Consider the following 15,982-nt stretch of genomic DNA (forward strand, 5'->3'; position numbering starts at 1 on the left):
TAAACACTGACCTGTACCCTGTAAGATACACACTGACCTGTACCCTGTACCCTGTAAGATACACACTGACCTGTACCCTGTAAGATACACACTGACCTGTACCCTGTAAGATACACACTGACCTGTACCCTGTAAGATACACACTGACCTGTACCCTGTACCCTGTAAGATACACACTGACCTGTACCCTGTAAGATACACACTGACCTGTACCCTGTAAGATAAACACTGACCTGTACCCTGTAAGATAAACACTGACCTGTACCCTGTAAGATACACACTGACCTGTACCCTGTAAGATAAACACTGACCTGTACCCTGTAAGATACACACTGACCTGTACCCTGTAAGATACACACTGACCTGTACCCTGTAAGATAAACACTGACCTGTACCCTGTAAAGATACACACTGACCTGTACCCTGTACCCTGTAAGATACACACTGACCTGTACCCTGTACCCTGTAAGATACACACTGACCTGTACCCTGTAAGATAAACACTGACCTGTACCCTGTAAGATACACACTGACCTGTACCCTGTAAGATAAACACTGACCTGTACCCTGTAAGATACACACTGACCTGTACCCTGTAAGATAAACACTGACCTGTACCCTGTAAGATACACACTGACCTGACCTGTACCCTGTAAGATACACACTGACCTGTACCCTGTAAGATAAACACTGACCTGTACCCTGTAAGATACACACTGACCTGTACCCTGTAAGATACACACTGACCTGTACCCTGTAAGATACACACTGACCTGTACCCTGTAAGATACACACTGACATGTACCCTGTAAGATACACACTGACCTGTACCCTGTAAGATACACACTGACCTGTACCCTGTACCCTGTAAGATACACACTGACCTGTACCCTGTAAGATAAACACTGACCTGTACCCTGTAAGATACACACTGACCTGTACCCTGTAAGATACACACTGACCTGTACCCTGTAAGATACACACTGACCTGTACCCTGTAAGATACACACTGACCTGTACCCTGTACCCTGTAAGATACACACTGACCTGTACCCTGTAAGATACACACTGACCTGTACCCTGTAAGATACACACTGACCTGTACCCTGTAAGATACACACTGACCTGTACCCTGTAAGATACACACTGACCTGTACCCTGTAAGATACACACTGACCTGTACCCTGTAAGATACACACTGACCTGTACCCTGTAAGATACACACTGACCTGTACCCTGTAAGATACACACTGACCTGTACCCTGTAAGATACACACTGACCTGTACCCTGTAAGATAAACACTGACCTGTACCCTGTAAGATACACACTGACCTGTACCCTGTAAGATACACACTGACCTGTACCCTGTAAGATAAACACTGACCTGTACCCTGTAAGATACACACTGACCTGTACCCTGTACCCTGTAAGATACACACTGACCTGTACCCTGTAAGATACACACTGACCTGTACCCTGTAAGATACACACTGACCTGTACCCTGTACCCTGTAAGATACACACTGACCTGTACCCTGTAAGATACACACTGACCTGTACCCTGTAAGATAAACACTGACCTGTACCCTGTAAGATACACACTGACCTGTACCCTGTAAGATAAACACTGACCTGTACCCTGTAAGATACACACTGACCTGTACCCTGTAAGATACACACTGATCTGTACCCTGTACCCTGTAAGATACACACTGACCTGTACCCTGTAAGATAAACACTGACCTGTACCCTGTAAGATACACACTGACCTGTACCCTGTAAGATACACACTGACCTGTACCCTGTAAGATACACACTGACCTGTACCCTGTAAGATACACACTGACCTGTACCCTGTACCCTGTAAGATACACACTGACCTGTACCCTGTACCCTGTAAGATAAACACTGACCTGTACCCTGTAAGATAAACACTGACCTGTACCCTGTAAGATACACACTGACCTGTACCCTGTACCCTGTAAGATACACACTGACCTGTACCCTGTACCCTGTAAGATAAACACGGACCTGTACCCTGTAAGATACACACTGACCTGTACCCTGTAATATAAACACTGACCTGTACCCTGTAAGATACACACTGACCTGTACCCTGTAAGATACACACTGACCTGTACCCTGTAAGATCAGTGGAAGTCTCCTATTATAGATGACTGAATGAAAACACTTTCATGTGAACATTTCTGATTGTGAGCTGTATGTTGATTTTGTGTGAGACTGTGTTAGCCCACTGAGCTGGGGTTGAACCAGTCAGCAGAGCCTGGGTGTGTCGGTCTAAAGTCAGAAATTACACAGAACTCACTGAGGATGCCGCCATCACGGTTAGTCTTCTGGAAAGGGCAATTTAACCCTGGCTGTCTGTGCCACTCACGAGTGTTAGTCCACAGTGTTGATTTCAGTTGGGACTGTGTTAGCCCACTGAGCTGGTGTTGATTTCAGTTGAGACTGTGTTAGCCCACTGAGCTGGTGTTGATTTCAGTTGGGACTGTGTTAGCCCACTGAGCTAGTGTTGGGTTCAGTTGAGACTGTGTTAGCCCACTGAGCTGGTGTTGATTTCAGTTGGGACTGTGTTAGCCCACTGAGCTAGTGTTGATTTCAGTTGGGACTGTGTTAGCCCACTGAGCTAGTGTTGATTTCAGTTGATTTGCCCTCTTCTGTCTCATCTATTAGCGTTCGAACAGTCCATAAACAACTGTTTAGTACCTGTTATGGTTTTGGGGTGACAGTTTGGTTTCGGTACAGTGTGAAAATGAAATGCCAACCGTTACTGTAGTTACATTTAGTTTATTTAATAAAATACGTAGTGTTGGTATTCCTCATTCCATATATGATCATGAGTCATGTAATGCCTGGTGAGAGCACCATCAGGGATCATGACACTTTGGATGTACTGAAATAAAAGCACACGATTACTAATCAACGTCAACTCTAGAGTAAAATACAATATGCATTTAAAACCTCAGACATTGTATAGGCCTGTTGAAAACCTCAGACATTGTATAGGCCTCTACATCCAGGGGCACTGCACTGTGGCTGACCCTGGGCCTTTAACATGGGTGAGTGTCTGGGCACTAACCCTAACCTGTGGTTGGGATGAAGGCAGAAGAACAATTTTCATTCCAACCAAATGGACAATGCAGTATTATATTTTATTACTTTACTATACTAACCCTATACTGCTCATATCTGTCCTGACTCTTTTTTTTCTCTCTCTCTCCTCTCTCCTCTCTCCTTCTCTCTCCTTTCATCCCTCTCTCTCTCCTCCTACATCCCTCTCTCCTCTCCTCCTCTCTCCTCACATCCCTCTCTCCTCTCCTCCTCTCTCCTCACATCCCTCTCTCCTCTCATCCCTGTCTCCTCTCCTCCTCTCTCCTCTCATCCCTGTCTCCTCTCCTCCTCTCCCCTCTCATCCCTCTCTCATCTCCTCATCTCTCCTCATCCCTGTCTCCTCTCCTCCTCACTCCTCTCACCCCTGTCTCCTCCTCTCCCCTCTCATCCCTCTCTCCTCTCCTCATCTCTCCTCATCCCTGTCTCCTCTCCTCTCATCCCTGTCTCCTCTCCTCCTCCATCCCTGTCTCCTTTCCTCATCTCCTCCTCTCATCCCTGTCTCCTCTCTCCTCTCCTCTCTCCTCCTCTCATCCCTGTCTCCTCTCCCCTCTCATCCCTCTCTCCTCTCCTCATCTCTCCTCATCCCTGTCTCCTCTCCTCCTCACTCCTCTCACCCCTGTCTCCTCCTCTCCCCTCTCATCCCTCTCTCCTCTCCTCATCTCTCCTCATCCCTGTCTCCTCTCCTCCTCACTCCTCTCACCCCTGTCTCCTCCTCTCTCCTCTCATCCCCGTCTCATCTCCTCCTCTCTCCTCTCATCCCTGTCTCCTCTCCTCCTCTCTCCTCTCATCCATGTCTCCTCTCCTCCTCTGATCCTGTATCCTCTCCTCCTCTGATCCTGTATCCTCTCCTCCTCTCATCCCTAGCTGTGGGTTCTCCTCTCCTCCTCTCATCCCTGTCTCCTCTCCTCTCATCCCTGTCTCCTCTCCTCCTCTCATCCCTGTCTCCTCTCCTCTCATCCCTGTCTCCTCTCCTCCTCCATCCCTGTCTCCTTTCCTCATCTCCTCCTCTCATCCCTGTCTCCTCTCTCCTCTCCTCTCTCCTCCTCCATCCCTGTCTCCTTTACTCCTCCATCCCTGTCTCCTTTCCTCATCCATCCCTGTCTCCTCTCCTCCTCCATCCCTGTCTCCTTTCCTCCTCTCTCCTCTCATCCCTGTCTCCTCTCTCCTCTCCTCTCTCCTCCTCCATCCCTGTCTCCTTTCCTCCTCTCTCCTCTCATCCCTGTCTCCTCTCCTCCTCTCTTCTCTCCTCCTCCATCCCTGTCTCCTCTCCTCCTCTCTTCTCTCCTCCTCCATCCCTGTCTCCTCTCCTCCTCTCTTCTCTCCTCTCATCCCTGTCTCCTTTCCTCCTGTCCCCTCTCCTCCTCTCTCCTCTCATCCCTGTCTCCTCTCCTCCTCTCTCTTCTCCTCTCATCCCTGTCTCCTCTCTTCCTCTCTCCTCTCATCCCTGTCTCCTCTCATCCCTGTCCCCTCTCCTCCTCTCTCCTCTCATCCCTGTCTCCTCTCCTCCTCTCTCTTCTCCTCTCATCCCTGTCTCCTCTCCTCCTCTCTCTCTCATCCCTGTCTCCTCTCATCCCTGTCTCCTCTCCTCCTCTCTCCTCTCCTCTCATCCCTGTTTCCTCTCCTCCTCTCTTCTCTCCTCTCATCCCTGTCTCCTCTCCCCCTCTCTCATCTCCTCCTCTCATCCCTGTCTTCTCTCCTCTCATCCCTGTCTCCTCTCCTCCTCTCATCCCCGTCTCCTCTCCTCCTCTCATCCCCGTCTCCTCTCCTCTCTCCTCTCATCCCTGTCTCCTCTCCTCCTCTCTCCTCTCATCCCTGTCTCCTCTCCTCCTCTCCTCTCATTCCCATCTCCTCTCCTCCTCTCTCTTCTCCTCCTCTCATCCCTGTCTCCTCTCCTCCTCTCTCCTTTCCACCTCTCTCCTCTCCTCTCCTACAGGGGAAGTCTCTCCAGAGATTCAAGAAGAAGTTGAGAGAAGCTGTCCTCATAGCAACACAAGCAAAGAGTATTCCACTCAAGGTTCAATCCGTCTATCTATCTATTATATCTGTCCATCCAAATCTCAATTTATTTGTCACATGTTTCGTAAACAGAAGGTGTAGACTAAAAGTGAAATGCTTACCTATGGGTCATCTTCAAACAGAGTTAAAGATGAAGATATATACAGTGCCTTCGGAAGGTGTTTTAGACCCCTTTTCCACATGTTGTTACTTTACAGCCTTATTCTAAAATGTATATGAAAAAAATCCCCTCATCAATCTACACACAATACCCCATAATGACATCACAATACCCCATAATGACATCACAATACCCCATAATGACATCACAATACCCCATAATGACGCAGCAAAAACAGGTTTTTAGACATCGAGACGTTACAGCCTCCAGTCTTCTTGGGAATGACGCTGCAAGCTTGGCACACCTGTATTTGGGGAGTTTCTCCCATTCTTCTCTGTAGATCCTCTCAAGCTCTGTCAGGTTGGATGGGGAGCGTTGATACACAGCTATTTTCAGGTCTCTCCAGAGATGTTCGATCGGGTTCAAGTCCGGGCTCTGGCTGGGCCTCTCAAGGACATTCAGAGACTTGTCCCAAAGCCACTCCTGCGTTGTCTTGGCTACAAATAACATGGCTATAGTACAACTAACATGGCTATAGTACAAATAACATGGCTATAGTACAACTAACATGGCTATAGTACAAATAACATGGCTATAGTACAACTAACATGGCTGTATACATGGGATACCAGTTCAGTACAAATAACATGGCTGTATACATAAAGGATAGATAATAGACAGTAACAGCAGTATACTGTAGGTAGGGGTAAAGGATAGATAATAGACAGTAACAGCAGTATACTGTAGGTAGGGGTAAAGGATAGATAATAGACAGTAACAGTAGTATACTGTAGGTAGGGGTAAAGGATAGATAATAGACAGTAACAGCAGTATACTGTAGGTAGGGGTAAAGGATAGATAATAGACAGTAACAGCAGTATACTGTAGGTAGGGGTAAAGGATAGATAATAGACAGTAACAGCAGTATACTGTAGGTAGGGGTAAAGGATATATAATAGACAGTAACAGCAGTATACTGTAGGTAGGGGTAAAGGATAGATAATAGACAGTAACAGCAGTATACTGTAGGGGTAAAGGATAGATAATAGACAGTAACAGCAGTATACTGTAGGTAGGGGTAAAGGATAGATAATAGACAGTAACAGCAGTATACTGTAGGTAGGGGTAAAGGATAGATAATAGACAGTAACAGCAGTATACTGTAGGTAGGGGTAAAGGATAGGTAATAGACAGTAACAGCAGTATACTGTAGGTAGGGGTAAAGGATAGGTAATAGACAGTAACAGCAGTATACTGTAGGTAGGGGTAAAGGATAGGTAATAGACAGTAACAGCAGTATACTGTAGGTAGGGGTAAAGGATAGATAATAGACAGTAACAGCAGTATACTGTAGGTAGGGGTAAAGGATAGATAATAGACAGTAACAGCAGTATACTGTAGGTAGGGGTAAAGGATAGATAATAGACAGTAACAGCAGTATACTGTAGGTAGGGGTAAAGGATAGGTAATAGACAGTAACAGCAGTATACTGTAGGTAGGGGTAAAGGATAGGTAATAGACAGTAACAGCAGTATACTGTAGGTAGGGGTAAAGGATAGGTAATAGACAGTAACAGCAGTATACTGTAGGTAGGGGTAAAGGATAGATAATAGACAGTAACAGCAGTATACTGTAGGGGTAAAGGATAGATAATAGACAGTAACAGCAGTATACTGTAGGTAGGGGTAAAGGATATATAATAGACAGTAACAGCAGTATACTGTAGGTAGGGGTAAAGGATAGATAATAGACAGTAGCAGCAGTATACTGTAGGTAGGGGTAAAGGATAGATAATAGACAGTAACAGCAGTATACTGTAGGTAGGGGTAAAGGATAGATAATAGACAGTAACAGCAGTATACTGTAGGTAGGGGTAAAGGATAGATAATAGACAGTAACAGCAGTATACTGTAGGTAGGGGTAAAGGATAGATAATAGACAGTAACAGCAGTATACTGTAGGTAGGGGTAAAGGATAGATAATAGACAGTAACAGCAGTATACTGTAGGTAGGGGTAAAGGATAGATAATAGACAGTAACAGCAGTATACTGTAGGTAGGGGTAAAGGATAGATAATAGACAGTAACAGCAGTATACTGTAGGGGTAAAGGATAGATAATAGACAGTAACAGCAGTATACTGTAGGTAGGGGTAAAGGATAGGTAATAGACAGTAACAGCAGTATACTGTAGGTAGGGGTAAAGGATAGGTAATAGACAGTAACAGCAGTATACTGTAGGTAGGGGTAAAGGATAGATAATAGACAGTAACAGCAGTATACTGTAGGTAGGGGTAAAGGATATATAATAGACAGTAACAGCAGTATACTGAAAGGATAGATAATAGACAGTAGCAGCAGTATATGCTGTGAGTGTGTGTGGCATCAGTATGCATGTGTGCACATGTTATATGTGTGTGTTGGATTGTCACTGTAAGTGTGTGTGTGTGTGTGTGTGGGTAGAGTCCGTGCAAGAGTGTTAGTGCAAAAAAGGACAATGCATAGGGCCCTATAACAAGCCCTCTGCCTCACTGCCTTCCTACTGTGTCTTCCATTCCTCTCAAGCTTCAGGTGACTCTTCTATTGATACATGCTTAGGCATTTATTAGACATTTACCTCAAGTTTACTCACAAATGCGGGTTTGTTCTAAAAAAATCTTTGCCGTCGTTCCAAATGCTAGTTACTTATCTAGTTAACGTTAGCCTAAAAACAACTACACTCAACTATAGTAAAAGTTCACTTGGTGGGGCTATATTCAATCCTTTCTGTTTCATATGCGAAGTCGTGACTGATGGTGCATTCAAAAATATATTTTTCAAAACAAGCTTGAATTGTTTTGTCAGCTATTTGCTAGTAGGGGGAACTGCCCATTTCATAGCATAAATTATATTCTGTCTGTCCGTTGTTCTATCTATTGTTCTATCTATCTCTATACAGTATATACACTACCATTCAAAAGTTTGGGGTCACTTAGAAATGTTCTTGTTTTTGAAGGAAAATCACTTTTTAATGTTGTAAATAACTACTGTATCTGGAAACGGCTGATTTTTAATGGAATATCTACATAGGAGTACAGAGGCCCATTATCAGCAACCATCACTCCTGTGTTCCAATGGAACATCTACATAGACGAACAGAGGCTCATTATCAGCAACCATCACTCCTGTGTTCCAATGGAATATCTACATAGGCCTACAGAGGCCCATTATCAGCAACCATCACTCCTGTGTTCCAATGGAATATCTACATAGGAGTACAGAGGCCCATTATCAGCAACCATCACTCCTGTGTTCCAATGGAATATCTACATTTTAATGTTGTACAGAACCCACTGTATCATCAAACCATCACTTTGTTCCAATGGAATATCTACATAGGAGTACAGAGGCCCATTATCAGCAACCATCACTCCTGTGTTCCAATGGAATATCTACATAGGAGTACAGAGGCCCATTATCAGCAACCACCACTCCTGTGTTCCAATGGAATATCTACATAGGAGTACAGAGGCCCATTATCAGCAACCATCACTCCTGTGTTCCAATGGAATATCTACATAGGAGTACAGAGGCCAGCAACCATCACTCCTGTGTTCCAATGGAATATCTACATAGGAGTACAGAGGCCCATTATCAACAACCATCACTCCTGTGTTCCAATGGAATATCTACATAGGAGTACAGAGGCCCATTATCAGCAACCATCACTCCTGTGTTCCAATGGAATATCTACATAGGAGTACAGAGGCCCATTATCAGCAACCATCACTCCTGTGTTCCAATGGAATATCTACATAGGAGTACAGAGGCCCATTATCAGCAACCATCACTCCTGTGTTCCAATGGAATATCTACATAGGAGTACAGAGGCCCATTATCAGCAACCATCACTCCTGTGTTCCAATGGAATATCTACATAGGCGTACAGAGGCCCATTATCAGCAACCATCACTCCTGTGTTCCAATGGAATATCTACATAGGCCTACAGAGGCCCATTATCAACAACCATCACTCCTGTGTTCCAATGGAATATCTACATAGGAGTACAGAGGCCCATTATCAGAAACCATCACTCCTGTGTTCCAATGGAATATCTACATAGGAGTACAGAGGCCCATTATCATCAACCATCACTCCTGTGTTCCAATGGAATATCTACATAGGAGTACAGAGGCCCATTATCATCAACCATCACTCCTGTGTTCCAATGGAATATCTACATAGGAGTACAGAGGCCCATTATCAGCAACCATCACTCCTGTGTTCCAATGGAATATCTACATAGGAGTACAGAGGCCCATTATCAGCAACCATCACTCCTGTGTTCCAATGGAATATCTACATAGGAGTACAGAGGCCCATTATCAGCAACCATCACTCCTGTGTTCCAATGGAATATCTACATAGGCGTACAGAGGCCCATTATCAGAAACCATCACTCCTGTGTTCCAATGGAATATCTACATAGGAGTACAGAGGCCCATTATCAGCAACCATCACTCCTGTGTTCCAATGGAATATCTACATAGGAGTACAGAGGCCCATTATCAACAACCATCACTCCTGTGTTCCAATGGAATATCTACATAGGCGTACAGAGGCCCATTATCATCAACCATCACTCCTGTGTTCCAATGGCACGTTGTGTTCGCTAATCCAAGTTTATCATTTTAAAAGGCTAATTGATCATTAGAAAACCCTTTTGCAATTATGTTAGCACAGCTGAAAACTGTTGTTGTGATTAAAGAAGCAATAAAACTGGCCTTTAGACTAGTTGAGTATCTGGAACATCAGCATTTGTGGGTTCGATTACAGGCTCAAAATGGCCAAAAACAATGACCTTTCTTCTGAAACCCTATTCCATGCGAGAAATTGCCCAAAAACTGGAGATCTCGCACAACGCTGTGCACTACTCCCTTCACAGAACAGCGCAAACTGGCCCTAACCAGATTAGAAAGAGGAGTGGGAGGCCCCGGTGCACAACTGAGCAAGAGGACAAGTACATTAGAGTATCTAGTTTGAGAAACAGACGCCTCACAAGTCCTCAACTGGCAGCTTCATTAAATAGTACCTGCAAAACACCAGTCTCAACGTCAACAGTGAAGAGGCGACTCCGGGATGCTGGCCTTCTAGGCAGAGTTCCTCTGTCCAGTCTCAACGTCAACAGTGAAGAGGCGACTCTGGGATGCTGGCCTTCTAGGCAGAGTTCCTCTGTCCAGTGTCTGTGTTCTTTTGCCCATCTTAATCTTTTATTTTTATTGGCCAGTCTGAGATATGGCTTTTTCTTTGCAACTCTACCTAGAAGGCCAGCATCCCGGAGTCGCCTCTTCACTGTCATAGGGGGTTCAAAGGGTGTCTCAACAGAGTATAGGGGGTTCAAAGGGTGTCTCAACGGAGTATAGGGGGTTTAAAGGGTGTCTCAACAGAGTATAGGGGTTTAAAGGGTGTCTCAACAGAGTATAGGGGGTTTAAAGGGTGTCTCAACAGAGTATAGGGGGTTTAAAGGGTGTCTCAACAGAGTATAGGGGGTTTAAAGGGTGTCTCAACAGAGTATAGGGGGTTTAAAGGGTGTCTCAACAGAGTATAGAGGGTTTAAAGGGTGTCTCAACAGAGTATAGGGGGTTTAAAGGGTGTCTCAACAGAGTATAGGGGGTTTAAAGGGTGTCTCAACAGAGTATAGGGGGTTTATCGGAGATTCGTAACGGTGCCTGAGAAAGCGTTTTCCATCAACAAAACACCAAATGATGCAATTTCTCATAGATGAATGATGTCACATCCCTCCAATAGATTTCCAGACACCGAGGCTCATTGAAGCTGTTCTGGTTGGTGGCCCAACTCCCTATTAAAACACTTTATGTTGGTGTTTCCTTTATTCTGGCAGTTACCTGTATCTATCTATTCCATCCATATATCCATCCATCCATGGTTTGTGCTTTCCGTAGCCTAACCTTTTTACATTTTACCTTCAATGGGATGACGTCAGAGTTAACGTCCCAAAGATGGCATTCAGAATTTGACATCCATTCATTCATTAGTCTCTATTGTTCTGTCAGTCAGATTTCTAGTTGGTTGTTACAAGTCCCTGTCACCAGGGGGAGATATTCAACCTGACAACACACACACAGGCCATCTCCCCTCACATATACACAACACACACACGTCACATATTCTGTCCTCAGTCTCTTGGCCAGTCTGTCTGGAGCTGAAGCAGACTCAGTGTGAGGGTAATATGTTTCTGTCCTCAGTCTCTTGGCCAGTCTGTCTGGAGCTGAAGCAGACTCAGTGTGAGGGTAATATGTTTCTGTCCTCAGTCTCTTGGCCAGTCTGTCTGGAGCTGAAGCAGACTCAGTGTGAGGGTAATATGTTTCTGTCCTCAGTCTCTTGGCCAGTCTGTCTGGAGCTGAAGCAGACTCAGTGTGAGGGTAATATGTTTCTGTCCTCAGTTTCTTGGCCAGTCTGTCTGGAGCTGAAGCCGACTCAGTGGAAAGTGCTATATCAGCCATATGCTGCACACACAGTTTTGTATTGCTATCCTTGTGGGGACCAAATAATTTATTTCCATGCAAAACTCTATCGTTCCTAATCATAACCCTAAACTTCACCCTAAACCTTAACTTAAAACCCCTAATCCTAAAACTATACCTATCCCCTACTCCTAACCCTAACCTTAACCCTACCTATCCCCTACTCCTAACCCTAACCTTCATTCTAACCCTAACCCTTAAAACCCCTAATCCTATACCTATACCTATCCCCTACTCCTAACCCTAACCTTAAACCTACCTATCCCCTACTCCTAACCCTAACCTTAATTCTAACCCTAACCCTTAAAACCCCTAAGCCTAAAATAGAATCTTTCCTTTTGGGGACAGGCAAAATGTCCCCACTTGTCTGAATTTTTCTTGTTTTGCTATCCTTGTGAGGACCTCTGGTATCCACAAAAATAGTCAATAAAAAACACAGACACACACTCACATACAGTGCTTTCGGAAAGGTGTTCAGAGCCCTTGACCTTTTCCACATTTTGTTACGTTACAGCCTTATTCTAAAATGGATTAAATAGTTGTTCTTTTCCCAACATCAATCTAAACACAATACCCCATTATGACATCACAATACCCCATTATGACATCACAATACCCCATTATGTCAAAGCAAAAACAGGATTTTAGAGATTTTTGCAAATGTATAAAAACTAAAGGAAATATCACATTTACAAACAGTACCAGTCAAAAGTTTGGAAACACCTACTCAACTCAATCTAGGGTTTTTCTTTATTTTTACTATTTTCTACATTGTAGAATAATAGTGAAGACATCAAAACTATTAAATAACACATATGGAATCATGTAGTAACCTAAAAAGTATTAAACAAATCAAAATATATTTTATATTTGAGATTCTTCAAAGTAGACACCCTTTGCCTTGATGACAGCTTTGCACTCTTGGCATTCTCTCAACCAGCTTCAAGAGGTCACCTGGAATGCATTTCAATTAACAGGTGTTTCTTGTTAATTTGTGGAATTTCTTTCTTTAATGCGTTTGACGCAATCAGTTGTCTTGTGACAAGGTAGGGGTGGTATACAGAAGATAGCCCTATTTGGTAAAAGACCAAGTCCATATTATGGTAAGAACTACTCAAATAAGCAAAGAGAAACGACAGTCCATTATGACTTTAAAACATGAAGGTCAGTCAATCCGGAAAATGTCAAGAACTTTGACAGTTTCTTCAAGTGCAGTCGCAAAAACCATCAAGCACTATGATAAAACTGGCTCTCATGAGGCGCCACAGGAAAGGAAGACCCAGTGTCTCCTGCAGAGGATAAGTTCATTAGAGTTAACAGCAACTCAGATTGCAGCCAAAATAAATAATTCACAGAGTTCAAGTAACAGACATCTCAACATCAACTGTTCAGAGGAGACTGCGTCAATCAGGCCTTCATGGTTGAATTTCTGCAAAGAAACCACTACTAAAGGACACCAATAATAAGAAGAGACTTGCTTGGATCAAGAAACACGAGCAATGGACATTAGACCCTAACCCTAACCCTGTCCTTTGATCCAAATTGGAGATTTTTAGTTCCAAGCGCCATGTTTTTGTGAACAGATGATCTCCACATGTGTGGTTCCCACCGTGAAGCATGGAGGAGGAGGTGATGTTGTGTTTTTTTTGGGGGGTGAATCACTTTGTGATTTATTTATAATTCAAGGCTCACTTAACCAGCATGGCTGCCACAACATTCTGCAGAGATATGCCATCCCATCTGTTTTGTGCTTAGTGGGACTATCATTTGTTTTTCAACAGGACAATGACCCAAATCACACCTCTAGGCTGTGTAAGGGCTATTTGACCAAGAAGGAGAGTGATGGAGGGCTGCATCAGATGACCTGGCCTCCACAATCACCTGACCTCAACCCAATTGAGATGGTTTGGGATGAGTTGGACCGCAGAGTGAAGGAAAAGCAGCCAACAAGTGCTCAGCATATGCGGGAACTCCTTCAAGGCTGTTTGAAAAGCATTCCTCATGAAGCTGGTTGAGAGAATGCCAAGAGTGTGAAAAGCTGTCATCAAGGCAGCTGTGTTATTGACTTGTTAATTGTTTACTCCATGTGTAACTCTGTGTTTGTGTCGCACTGCTTTGCTTTATCTTGGCCAGGTCGCAGTTGTAAATGAGAACTTGTTCTCAACTAGCCTACCTGGTTAAATAAAGGTGAAATAAAAATAAAATCTCAAATAAAAAATCTATTTTGATTTGTTTAACACTTTTTTGGTTACTACATGATTCCATATGTGTTATTTCATAGTTTTGATGTCTTCACTATTATTCTACAATGTAGAAAGTAGTACAAATAAATAAAAGCCCTGGAATGAGTAGATGTCCTAACATTTGACTGGTAAGTATTCCAGCAAATGCAGCCTCAAAGTCTTTTTTAGATATGCTTGGCACACCTGTATTTGTTGAGTGTCTCTCATTCTTCTCTGCAGATCCTCTCCTCTTCAGGCCAAAGAGTTAAATCTTGGTTTCATCAGACCAGAGAATCTTGTTTCTCATCATCTGAGAGTCTTTTAGGTGCCTTTTGACAAACTCCCAAACAGGCTGTCATGTGCCTTTTACTGAGGAGTTGCTTCCGTCTGGCCTCTCTACCATAAAGGCCTGATTGGTGGAGTGCTGCAGAGATGGTTGTCCTTCTGGAAGGTTCTCCCATCTCCACAGAGGAACTTTAGAGCTCTGTCAGTGACCATCGGATTCTTGGTCACCTCCCTGACCAAGGCCCTTCTCCCCCGATTTCTCAATTTGGCCGGGCGGCCAGCTCTAGGAAGAATTTTTGTGGTTCCAAACTTCTTCCATTTACAAATGATGGAGGCCCCTGTGTTCTTGGGGACCTTCAATGCTGCAGATATTTTTTGGTCCCCTTCCCCAGATCTGTGCCTCAACACAATTCTGTCTCGGAGCTCTACAGACAATTCCTTTCTCCTCATGTCTTGGTTTTTGCTCTGACATGCACTGTCAACTGTGGGACCTTATATAGACAGGAGTGTGCCTTTCCAAATCCTGTCCAATCAATTGAATTGACCACAGGTGGACTCCAATCAAGTTGTAGAAACATCTCAAGGATGATCAATGGAAACAGGATGCACCTGAGCTCAATTTTGAGTCTCATATCAAAGGGTCTGAATACTGTTTTTTAAAACTTTTTATACATTTGCAAAAATGTCTAAAAACCTGTTTTTGCTTTGTCATTATGGGGCATTGTGATGTCATTATGGGGCATTGTGATGTCATAATGGGGCATTGTGATGTCATTATGGGGCATTGTGATGTCATTATGGGGCATTGTGATGTCATTATGGGGCATTGTGATGTCATTATGGGGCATTGTGTGTAGATTGATGATGGAAAATGTTTTATTTAATCAATTTTAGAGTAAGGCTGTAACGTAACAAAATGTGGAAACGAGGAAGGAGTCTGAATACTTTCCGAAGGCACTGTATCCACTGCAATTATTCACTGTGTTTGTGTGTGTTGCTTAATAAACATATGCCCTTCCTTCTCTCTACTCTCTCTCTGTCTCTCTCTGTCTCTTTGTCTCTCTCTGTCTCTCTTTCTCTCTCTCTCTCTATGTCTCTCTCTACTCTCTCTGTCTCTCTCTGTCTCTCTCTCTCTCTCTCTCTCTCTCTCTATGTCTCTCTCTACTCTCTCTCTCTCTGTCTCTCTCTCTCCCTGTCTCTCTCTGTCTCTCTCTCTCTGTCTCTCTGTCTCTCTCTACTCTGTCTCTCTGTCTCTCTCTACTCTCTCTCTCTCTCTCTGTTTCTCTGTCTCTCTCTACTCTCTCTCTGTCTCCCTCTCTACTCTCTCTCTGTCTCTCTCTACTCTCTCTACTCTCTGTCTCTCTCTCTCTCTACTCTCTCTGTCTCTCTCTCTACTCTCTCTGTCTCTCTCTCTCTCTCAGGGGAGGTTGTCTAGGTTTGGGTTCTGGACTCAACAAACATCAGACAGAGAGAGGTCAGAGGACAGCGACATTGCTGGTACACACAATACTTCACAAATACTATACACACACACACTGAACTTACTACAGGCTCCTTTAAAAGGTTCCAATAATGCCTTGTTGTAGCTATAGCTGGGGTCTGTTTGAAAAGACTATAGGCCGTGACTTCCAAATTAAATGTGTTCATTCATGAGGAGCTGCAACTCTTGTTGTTGTGGGATATAGAGGTGATGGAGATGCTTC

At 44.0% G+C, this 15,982-nt stretch overlaps 1 protein-coding gene across 1 annotated transcript in view; it reads left to right on the top strand.

Moving 5' to 3' along the window:
* LOC115127133 (zinc finger CW-type PWWP domain protein 1-like) overlaps window positions 1–15,982 on the top strand; it is a 64,561-nt gene that overhangs the window by 47,140 nt on the left and 1,439 nt on the right. Inside the window, 4 exon segments of the mRNA XM_065021173.1 lie at window positions 2,261–2,346; window positions 5,067–5,147; window positions 15,701–15,776; window positions 15,965–15,982. The exon segment at window positions 15,965–15,982 is cut by the window's right edge and continues 44 nt beyond it. Of these exon segments, the coding sequence (XP_064877245.1) occupies window positions 2,261–2,346; window positions 5,067–5,147; window positions 15,701–15,776; window positions 15,965–15,982 (261 nt within the window).

Source organism: Oncorhynchus nerka, linkage group LG8, assembly GCF_034236695.1.
Source record: "Oncorhynchus nerka isolate Pitt River linkage group LG8, Oner_Uvic_2.0, whole genome shotgun sequence".
Lineage (NCBI taxonomy): Eukaryota > Metazoa > Chordata > Actinopteri > Salmoniformes > Salmonidae > Oncorhynchus > Oncorhynchus nerka.